At 30.1% G+C, this 12071-nt stretch overlaps 1 protein-coding gene across 7 annotated transcripts in view; it reads right to left on the bottom strand.

The window, feature by feature from the left end:
- The window catches only part of LOC18047630 (BAG-associated GRAM protein 1), a 14191-nt gene extending 8735 nt beyond the window's left edge, over positions 1-5456 (bottom strand). For 2 of the 7 annotated variants that reach the window (XR_002906466.1, XM_024188559.1), the window contains exons 1-7: positions 5341-5454; positions 4942-5223; positions 2937-2987; positions 2674-2771; positions 1925-2000; positions 936-1064; positions 778-824 (exon numbers count right to left, since the gene is read on the bottom strand). Coding sequence is in view for 6 of the 7 variants with exons in the window: in XM_024188559.1 (XP_024044327.1) it covers positions 778-824; positions 936-1064; positions 1925-2000; positions 2674-2771; positions 2937-2987; positions 4942-5133 (593 nt within the window). In the remaining variant the exon portion in view is untranslated. Of the gene's footprint in view, positions 1-777; positions 825-935; positions 1065-1924; positions 2001-2673; positions 2772-2936; positions 2988-4941; positions 5287-5340 lie in introns of those variants that run through there. The other 5 variants (XM_024188563.1, XM_006442720.2, XM_024188562.1 and 2 more) reach the window with 5 other exon arrangements.
- Positions 5457-12071: the final 6615 nt, after the last annotated feature.

The raw sequence follows: 12071 nt of genomic DNA, 5'->3' as shown, positions 1-12071 counted from the left end.
CACAATATCTGAAATTGATCATTGTCACTGCCTGCCCGGATATTTCTAGGGAAAAAAAAAAACATAAATACAGAAGATTAAGAAAAAAAAAAGTTGACAAAAAACCACATTCTCAACTACAAATGCCGAAATCTCTCTCCCTCTCCCAAAAACTCAAGATGACCTTGTAGATAGGATGCAAGAGATAACAGAAATGTCCAGAACTTGACCCCAAGGTCAGACACAATATCAGAAATAGAACAATGCTATTGCCTGCTCGGATAATTATAGGAAAAGACAGATACACAGCATCTAAGACATAGGAAAAGTTCGAGAAACCATACAAAGAACCATCTTTATCCTTTTTCAACACTCCTTTACTCTTTATCCTTTTTAAAAACCCCTTTATACACTTTCTAATTCTAACCAATCATCCCAGACACTCCTTTACTCTTTCCAATGCTAAAACACCAAAATAGCAACCATCAAGAAAATATTCAAAACACTGTTTTCTGTACAGGGTGAAGCAAGAGATCACCCAATGAAAATATTCTTGAAAAGATTTCTTAAAACGAGTTATTAAATTATTGACCAACCCTAACATTGAAAAGATTAAAGAAAATTATAATTCCAGAATTCCTCATGGTAGAATTTCTAGCAGAGATTAATTAAAGAAGAAAAAAAAACTGTCAACATGGTGACAGGGAAATGTTTTAGTGTAGGGGTCTAAATATTGTGTACAAATGAAAAACAGTACAAACAAAAGCAAAAAGGACAAAAAAATGAACCAAAAGATACCTGGAAGCATTTACAGGCAGTTTAATTGTTTTAATATGTAGACACACCTGATAAAATGGTATTTTCGTTGGTTATTACATAAAATGAGGAAAACTGAAAAGGACAACAAATAATGAAAATACTAAAATAACATTACACAATTTACAAAAGAGGACTACCTGCCCAGACGGGCTATCTAAAGTATACCACACTGCACCAGTTTGGCCTTCACTTTCAACTGTCACAGTCACTGAACCAAGAACAGTACTTTTCCAAATTATATCCCAGTCATAAATTGTAACAATAATCTGTCAGGGCAGTAGATAAAGCTATTAGTATATTGAATGAAACAACCAAAAAAAAAAAATTCACAGGATCTCTCGCTACACATCAGATTTTCTATTTTAGGAAAAAAGTGAGAATTATACATTGATTGAAGAAAGTAACCAAATACAAAAGTGAACCTGTTGTCCACAAAGAAAATCAAAAGGACAAAAATATAAGGGCAGGGAAATAATCCATACAAAACCTATCCAACCACCCCTACAACATCACACCATATCAGTATGTCATTCATAACTACAATAGTCAGCGCCAAATCAATTTGAAAAAGTTGATTTTAATCACAAATCAACTCCACAAAAAGAGACACGCTGATATAACAATTATGGACCATCAAGGAAATATAAATGTTATAAAAGGAAGAGATTACTTTCACCAGTAACTTTAAATAAAGTTTAAACAAAATGCGTTAGGTCCAAGGATCTGATCAATGCATCAGGTAACAGAACAAACTCATTTTGGGCACTAAATGACAATAAACAAAACAATTTAAATATTTTGTACGTGTCTTAAGAGAAACAAGGAACTGCCAATAATATTTATGAGATTAGACCACAAGCGCATGCATAAATTCTCAAAGAACAAAACTTTTACTTATTGGCCAAGCTTTTACATGCAAGGCATAAACCGGGGACTATGCAGTCAGCTCAGAATCATGCTGTCTCTTAGTGGCATTTGATAAATTGTACTATTATACATTAAACATCTTTACCAGAACTAGACTCACAACATTGATCTCCATCATTCAGCAACTGAAAACACCAAGTCAATCAATAATTAACCTAAACAAGAAACAGTAGTAAAAATGGTGAATCATAACAGGAACCTGAACAGGAAGCTCATCAACAGAAAAATTAAACTCCTCTCCCCACATTGGATATCTGGAACCAGGGACCATTGAACTGCACCAACAACACAAGCAGAAATTTTATAACTGCAGGCACAATAAAGTTAGAACTATACAGTACAAAACTAACCAAACATTTACCACAAGAAAATAAAAGGACATTTACTAAAGCGTGAAAGTATTTTACCATTTAAAACTTAAATAAATTAGTTGCAATTCCCGATTTTGATCAACTAACAAATTCTTTTTAATATTCAACTGTCCCGTCCCTTTTTTAAAATCACATAATAGCACACAATTCATATTCATGCACTCCACTAATAAATGAAACTTTTGCCCACATTCATTTCTAAAGATGCAAACAGATCAAGTATAACATCAAGCAGGAAGTTTCATTCTCAAGTAACTTGAGGAGCTTATATTAAGCATGCATAATAAAATAAAACACAGAAGCCTAGCCATATACCTTCATTAAATCTTCAGGATCAAGCTACCCAACTTTCAGTCTAAATGGTACCACAATTTCTCAAAACCCTCAGTGTACAGTTATACTCCCTCATGTTCTAAAATAATAATTAAATATAAATGCAAATTGGTGATAGCACCGTAATCTAACAATAATAACCTGAGGAACTGAAAGATCCAACCGTGAGAGCAATTCAATGAATCAGTGGGAAATAATCACATATTAAGAAAAATGTGAACGAGCAGATGATAGATCAAATAACCTGAATCGTTTTTCTGAACCACATGTGATGATGGCATATGGATCTGATGTGCCATTTAAGTTTGCCCCAATAAGATTCTTAGCTGCCAACAATTCCAACTGAAAAACAGGGCAAACATAATCTTGCTGTCAAACCAAAGGAGATTCCATAACATTGGTCAAGACATAACATTTAATCCTATGAAAACTTGCAGATGATTGAATTCGTTTACAGCTCAACAGATACCAGATTAAAGCATAAACAAGATCAAAAAGAAAAGATACCTTAATTAAATATGCAGAATTGGTTTGAAGGTCTCCTTTAAACTGGACCATCTACAAAATAAGTAAAGAACTGCATGTCAAAGATGTGGAAAATTACTGCATGAAACAAGTGCCACGCAGAATAGCCTATTACAGCAAACTAGAATTCCAATCTTCATGTTAAAGGACAATGTAAAACTCAACAGCTTCAGCAATGTGGTCTTGACTTACAAAACCAAGAAAAATAACACACTGCATTGAAGAAGATGATTGTAAAGCCTCAAACTTAAAATTCTTCGCGTGCAAGAAGAACAGAAATACTGTTATCTGCTTGCTAACGAATATCTTGAGAATTGTCCTTCATTCTCTTTCTATAAAACGTGAAGCACAGTATTTCATAGTCTTGTAATAGGTATGGTCTAAACTAAGACAAACAAATATACTTGACCAATTTAGTTATGATTTTGGTCCCAAATTACAAAATTCGTAATACACAGAAATCGATAACTTTCCCTTCCCTGTGTTTTTTGGCAACCAAAAACCAAAATATATTATTAAACATGAAAGAAAATTGTAACTTTTCATGCATCAATCACATTACACAGCATGGAAATTATAAAGATAGGAATCAAACAAATAATGAATAATCAAAGCTCAAACAGAAAAAAATTCCCTAATTGTAGTGAATTAGACACCAATCACATACAAGATCACACTGGTATTACATAAAATTAAAAATACAATTTGTATTTGGGTAAATATCACCGACTACCTATACATTACAACTTTATAAAATTCAACCCTGATGTTTTAAAATTCATTAGATATATCCCTTGAAAGAAAGGAAATTTATCAAGAGCCTCCCTCCAATTTCTAAACTGAAACAAGCCTTAGCGTATGTTTGCAGCTGTTATGTTTCTGGTTAACTTTGAAAGCACAGTGGCATATGAGTTTGGTAATATCCAGATTTACTTGACAGATAATATTTATCAACCGGTGTATTCTTTTTTTGTAAACCTTTTTTGAATTTCATAAACTTAATTTAAACCAAAGCTAAATGATAACAGAAGCAAAATCCACTAAAGAATTGTCCACAAAGAATAATGAGATGATTTGTATCAATCTCCGGACCATTGTAATGTATATGCACAGATAAAAATAAATCAAATAATGTTCCCTTTCTTGATTTATTCTGCTAAGATCAAACTTCCCCCAACTTTCATTCATAGTTGGGAGCTATAATAACATACTAGATCAGTGACCCTCAAAAAAAAAAAAAAAAAAAGGAGGAAGAAACTTTCTCAATTTATTTTCCTTCAAAAAAGCACTATCAATCATATAAAATATCAAACAAACAGAGGACAGCCGCTACCCAAAACGAATTGATAACCATCACGTTACTGATACAAAGATCTAAGCTCTATGAAATTTCAACACTTTGGCGTCGAAGATGTCAAGAAAATAAGGGGTATTCTAGAAAAGAAATAGAATAGCATTTCATAATTAACTTACATATAAGAAAAAATAAATAATTTTTAAATAAACTGAATTTATTACAATTTTCCTATTCTATAAAATAAAGTAGAAAAAATTAAATGTCTTTGCACCTTGAACCCAAAAAATATATCCAAACCAAAATTAAATTGTACTTGACAGTTACTGATTCCAACCAAAAGCAACTTTTGGATTAAAAGCCATAGTACCTCAAACCCCAAACATGCTCCTAGAATTGTCAAGAATCTTCCTTGCAGAGGAGGTTATTAATTAATGGAACATTCATAAGTCTCTATTAACAAATAATCAAAGACTCCTTTTCATTATTCTACCCAATTGCCTAATCATATACAAGCATCAAATTCACCTCAATTTTTTTTGGCCCATTTTCATCAATCTTTCAACACTCAGACAAAGCTAATCCCTCGAACAAAATTAAAACTTCAAATATTCTCATCACTTATATCAAAACTCAGCAGCGTCAAAAAGATTAAAAGTAAACAGAAAAAAAAAGGTGAAAAAATAAAATTACTTTGACCTTGTCTTTATCATCAATAGCACTAATTGAAGAACTCTCAACAAGCTGCGATCGGTCAACGCCGAAATCTCCGGTTTTAGAAAAGAAAAACCAATAGGAGGCGATCACGCACAGCGACGCAGCCACTGTCACCTGAATCTCCCACCACGACGGTACCAGAATCTCCATTGGCGTTTCAATCATCATGTCTGTCGTTTTGGACCTTCTCTTTCTCTTTCTCTTTCTCTTTCTCTTCCTCTTCGTCTACCTCTAACTCCAACTCGACCTCCTCTCTTCCTTTTAAATTTAGTATATGATACAACGAAGACGTGAAAGGAAAAATAGACAAGCCAATTAAAAAAATCCTTATTGATTGTCATACGTGTAAAAGAAAATAATAATATGTTGTCTTACCTTGATTATGACATATTTGAGAGTACTAGGATTTTCAGCGGAGCAGGCTAAGTTACAGATTCTGTAACTTACAGATTGTGCTTCACCAGCTACCAGACAAAAGCATTTGCCCCCTTTTTTTTTTCCCATAAGCAGGACACCTGTGGTGCATGTATTGGTGCTGTACGTTACAGAATCTGTAACGTAGTAACCTCCATTTTCAGCAATTTAACATTTTAAATTAGCTAAGTAACACTTTATTAAATAAAAATGGACAATAATTTCATCAGACAAACATAATTTCTTTAATTATTGAAAATGTATGCCCACACAATCTACAAAACCATTAAAGATAAACTTCAAAGAGTTTTCGTATTAGAAGAAGCTTTGTTCAGTATTTGAAAAGTCATACAAAATAAGTAGTAAAGACATATAAATAAGAGCAGGGGTCTTGTTATTTATTACGGAAATAAAAAAAATTTAATTTAAAATTTTAAAGTGTAGAAAAATCTAAAAAAATTTAAAACTATACATTTTTAGACCTTAATTTTATAATGCTATTAAATCCTAAGATTTTAAAATTTTGGCACAATTTTCCAAATTTTAAATTCAATACCAAAAATCTACTAATTGCGGATAACCGCAAAGTAATCAAAATTGATTGGACAAGAAACGTATTAAAGATAGGTTATTTAACCCCGATCGTAAGAACCCAAATATTATGTAATCCACTGCAACCAAATTTCTAATTCTAGTGATGGACTAGGACTACAGCCTTATCCAACTATCCAATAACTTACAACCTCATTGATAATTTTGTTTTATTCACAGTGGTAAAACAGCTACTGCCTAAAGACATAATGTTTACTTAGAAATTATTTGATACAAATAAAATTTAAGGAAGATATTACACACTATGAATTTGATTTATTTGATGAGTTTGAATAACGAAAATGTACAAAGAAAATGATAAAAAAAAATTGGTTACGTAAATGCTATGCAGGCACCATATCATTCTCATAGTCCAATTAAGGTACATTTGATTGTTAATAATTAAAGTAAATACAAATAGATCTATGTATGTATTTAATAGATGGTTACGACTTAAACTTGTGAGTGTTGAAAAAGAAAAAAAGTATGTTTATACAAGATTTTTTAGATAACACTACTAAAAAATTATAGAATATTTTATAAACCATCTTTCGCAAAGAAGAATCTTATTTTTTTATTTTAAAAAAAACATTATGGGTTTTTTAATTAATTGTACACCTTTTATAAAGGCCTCCTAGACATCATTTGGATTTAATTGTATATTGAAGGCCAGTTTAGTAATGTTATAATTTTTAAAATAATTATTGTTAGTCATTTTGTATAAATAATCAACTATGAAGAGAATCAATTAAATATTTAGTAATGTTTATTTTTGAAAGTACTATGAGTTTTAAAAATAATCACATTTATTTGGTAAATCTTACCGCTAAACTAGTATAAGAGTATAAATGACTGAAATTGATATGATAGTGAATAAAATTTATTTATATGTTTATAAACTTGTATAGATACTATTTTTTATTATGTATATATAACAATTGATAATTAAAATAACTATTTTTAAGATGATTTTGAAAAGCCAAAAGCAAATTTAAAAAAAAATGCACTAAATACTAAAATTAATTTTTAATTTTTTTAAATCACTTTTAGGTCTTCTAAAATAATTCATTTTTCACAAACATGCTTACAGAGTCCTAAAATGTTGTTTTATCCTTACTCCCATAGTTATCTGCATTTTTCTTTTAAAGCCTTAGACATCATTTCATTTTTAAATCATTTCAACAAGTTAAAGAGTAATTCTTACAATAGGTTGGCCGCCATATAGTTTTTATTTAATGCACATTTATCCACATCTGTTCGATTTTTGAATCAAAATCCAACGCTCATTTTTATGTCATTTTTTTAAGAAGAAAAGATTCATTAATTAACAAAATTGAGAATACAAACAATGTCAGTTGGGAAGAACTCCACCCAGACATTGGATACTCCACTCCTAGTGGCATATTTAGCAAGCTTATGAGCTGCCTCATTACTAGGTCTATGGACATGCTGGAAAATAGAATTTTGGGAAATCAACACTCATATTTTATTGTTAACAAGGTCTGGCGCCTCATGAGAATCTGTCTCAATAATAACCAATGCCAAATTTGCTTATTTGACCACATGAAGCCCCTATTCTAAAGATGGGCAATGAGCCGGACGACATGTGGCACAACACGAGCACGTTTCGGTAGGGCACACGGTACGGCACGGCAAGCATATGGGCCAGGCCGTGCTTAAAATTTTAGACATGCGAGCCTTAAAAGCATGGTATAATTAGAGATGGGCTAAGCACAGCACGATTAGAGTTGCGCTAAACATGACACGATAAAAAAACTCGCAATAAGCACATTTTATTTTTTAATGAAAGTAAACTTAAAATTTTATGATTTTACAAATAACTTGAAATTGAATTTTTTAAATTCATTTAATTCTTAGTTTAAAAAAATACTATAATTGATTTATATTTATAATTTATTAAATAAATAATTGATATCGTGATTTTAATGAATAAAATTATAAATATCATGATTTTATAAATATGCATTAATATTATTGTGAACTATGATTTATAACTCTATGTAAGTTCAAGTTAACAATTAAGTTAACCCTTAAGAAAAATTTATTATTATTATTGTTGTTAAGTATTAAAAAAATTCTAATATTATAAGGTCAAACTTAGTAATTAATATTATATTTTCTTACTATTATTAGTTTATTATTATTAAATATAGACTTGAGTTTTGAATTTTCAATTCTATTAAATTTGAATAAAGGTATAAATCTAAGAAAAGTACATAAACTTGAAAAACGTACGTCAATAGCTTAATATGCGCTCTTAAAAAATTTTTTAAAAAAAGCTTATTAAGTTTTTTTTTTCTTAGGCACGGCACAGCACGACACAAATAGGCACGACACATGTGTTGGGCCGAGCCTAAGCAAAAAAATTTAGGCACGACACGGCATGGCACAAAACACATAGTGGGCATGGCACGACGCGAGCATAAGCACGCATGGGCCTTTCTTTGGTGTCGGCCTGGCCCATTGGCCATCTCTACCCCATTATGCAGCCTTTGCTTCTGCAAACGACACACCACATCTAAACATTGAGGGCTTAGTTGCAGCTGTCACAATTCTTCCTTCATCATCTCTGATAACAACTCCTAAACATACTACCTTAGCCATGGGTGGCTTTAAGTATAGGCGAACAAGGCGGTCGCCTAAGACCCCAAATTTTAGAAAAGTCTTATTTTTTTAGTATTAGTAATAATTCTTTAGTTAATAAAGATTTTTTTAAAAAAAAAATTATGTGTGGTAGAAAAGCCTAGTAGACATCTCTCTAGTTAATAATTATCTTATAATTAATAATTATTTTTTATATAAAAACCTATAATTGGTTATCTTATTGTTAAAGAGATATAATTAATAATATTATCTAACCATTAACTTATTCATTATTAGTTTTTCCAATAAAAATAAGTAATTTTTTTACCTTTTCAACTTCTTAAAAAAACTCAATTATTCAACATTAGAATCTTTGACTTTGAGACTTGAGTATTCTTTTTAATTTCCATTAAAAATCTTATAATCTAGAAAATCATAGATGAAAAATTTCTTGTGCTATTCTCTACAATGAAGATTATTACATGTATTAGTTCATTCAAAAAAGAAAAAAAATAGTTACTTGAAATACAAAGTCCATATCCATTATCTAACCATAAATTCATGATCTCAACTTTCTATATGCTACTATTCTAAATATTCTTTTTGAAAATAGTATTGTTCTCATTTATTCGTTTGTTTATTTTTATATAATTTCTAATGGTAAATTTTAAATTTTGTTTTTGAAAATTTTTAGAATCTTCTTGATTATTTGTTGAAATTCAAGAATTAAAACTGAAATGAATTTTCAGCTCTTTTTTGTTTTATTAAATATTGAAGTTGCAAAATAAAAAGAGGTCTCATTAAAATAAAAAAAAATATTCATCTAAGGCTCCTCTTACTCTAAAGCCGGCCCTGACCTTAGCTTCAACATCCACATTAATTTTAAAGCTTCCATTGGGGGGTAGGGGTCGACTAATGTTTCCTCTTGTCTTTGGGCTTTTGCAGCCGAGATACTTGGGTTAAATTTCTTCCCTTCAAATATGAGTTGGTTCCTAGCATTCCAAGTAACCCACCAGATGGCTCCCAACAACTCCAGGTCTGTTTTGCAAAGTTTCTTGGACATCTCATGCAACACTTCAAGTATATCATTGCCTTCAAGCCTCTCAATGCCTTTGTCAGCCCATATTGATTGTTTCCAGATCTTGCAAGCTCCTTTGCACTCCACCAGACATAGGGATGGCAAACAGTGGGCTTGGGCCGGGCTTTTTCAAGCCCAAGTCCAAGCCCACATTAAGTTTTGTGTGAGGGCCTGGGTCGGGTCGGGCCCATTGCGGGCCTGCGCTGGGCTCGGGCCGAACTTGGGTTTTATTTATTTATTTTTAAAATTTTTAAATTATTATAAATTTGAAATAAATTAATGATCAACAAGTTATTATAATTATAGATACATAAAAGAAAATGAATATTTCAAAGTAAAATAATAAATAAAGAAAATAAAAGCCCATAACTTTAATTTTCTTTAATACTAGATTCTTTAATTTAAACGCTCTTTTAATTAATTAACACAAAAGAGAGAGTTTAGTATTATAATTTTAGCTTTTTTGAATCATCATTGATTTATAATTGAAGAATTTAAGTTTTCTTTTTGTATTTTTAAGTTACTTTTCAATTTTAATTATATTATTCTAATTTATAAATTTATTTTTTAAAAAAATAGTGGGCTTGGGCCTTGTCCAGGCCCTCATGTGTGAGGGCTGGACCGAAGCCCCCGGGCCTGACTGGGCTTAGGCCGGCCCGAACTTTTTTGCCCACCCTAACTGGACATGGGAGATGCTTTCCATACTCCTCCAACAAATTTGACATACAACGGATGCAACCACTTTTCTTTTCCACAGGAGTAACTTAGCCGCGGCCACAACAGTAATATGATATCTTATAATAGCACCCAAAAAAAAAAACTATTTTGTTGATGACATAGTTTTATAAACGCTACCCGAAATACTCATTAACAACATACAAAATTGTATTAGCAACGTTTAATTTTATAGTAGTAACATTAAAAATAAGTATTATATAATACATTGATATTAATGTTCAATTGTTTTTCGTTACAAATGTTATAAATTACAAAGGAAAAAAATAAAAACATTAACACTGGTAAGCTATCTTTGATAAAGTTAATGAAAACATTAAAACACTAGTAAGCTATCTTTGATAAGGTTAAGATTTAGCTCTAGTAATAAAGAGCGAGAAAAATAATATTTGACCCAAAATTTCATTAAACTGAATATATCGAAACTTTTCTTTATTTTTTGTTTGGACGATGGCCCATCTCACAATCCAACGATGAGCCCATCGCCCAAAAAGAGTGAGCCAACGATGGGCCATCTCTTGATTTTAATTTGATTTTTAATACGAAAAATGTTAATTTTGGTAGTTTTAGTAGAAGAATTTTGAGCCAAATATTAATGTTGAACGAGTAGTCTTTTTAAGATTCAAGTCCTTAATGGGTGCATGAGTTAATGATGATAAATATTAAGGATATTAATATTTGAGTTATAACTAATGTGGCATTTATCTGTTGGATGTTATAATAAAATAATTAATAATTTTATATTCATTATTCAATAAATAAGTGATACATAATATTAACACTTAAGTTAAAACTCAAGTATTAGAATCCCAAACATGATTCATATGTGTAACGTTTAAAATGTATATAAGGTGGATTTGGTTGAGGGATAAAAAATTTAAGATACTTTTATAAATTTTCATACTTGGTGCAAATAAAATGTATTATGATGGTTTATCTTGGGCCTAGACTTAAGAGACAAAAGTTTTATCGATTGAGTAATATTTAAATGAAAATTTAGATATTTAGTTATTTTTTTTATTTAACAAATAATTTTAAGTAGTAAATAATAAAGATTATATTCAATTGGTAATACATAAATTTGTAATTTATTAATTTGTTAATTTTTATTAATTATGCGATGAAGCAAGTTATAAGTTTTTTTACTTCAATATAAGAATCTTATGTTATGTCATTTACGTTTTGAAAACGTAAATATAATGTCATAAACATTATAAGCCTATTACGACATGTCATCTATATAAACAACATACAAATTTTACTCCGGAGTAAAATTTATTTTCAATATATAAATGTCTGGCGGAAAAAAAATTACGAAATATTATTTATGAGATGATTTTATAAATGACCTACCATATGTAAAATTTAAATCAAATTTTTAGATATTAATTTAATATTACAAATAAAATACATTTATATGTCTAATAATTAATATAATTATATTTTTAATTTTCTCCTGAGTTAATTCAATTATCAAAGGAATGATGATGTTTGTATCGAAAAGTATAAAAATTAGCAGAAAATTATAAGAGATAAAAATGTTTGGAGTGATGTTGTGCAATTTTTTTTTTTTTTTTGGTATATCACTACTTTAATAAAGAGTCCATTCATGTACTCCACAAAATTAAAACAATATTGAACATAATTCAATGGAATCCTATCTTATATTATCTTATGTAATTTA

The sequence above is a fragment of the Citrus clementina genome, unplaced genomic scaffold (genome assembly GCF_000493195.1).
Source record: "Citrus clementina cultivar Clemenules unplaced genomic scaffold, Citrus_clementina_v1.0 scaffold_3, whole genome shotgun sequence".
In the NCBI taxonomy this organism is placed as follows: domain Eukaryota; kingdom Viridiplantae; phylum Streptophyta; class Magnoliopsida; order Sapindales; family Rutaceae; genus Citrus; species Citrus x clementina.
This window is presented reverse-complemented; position numbering and strand designations above follow the sequence as displayed.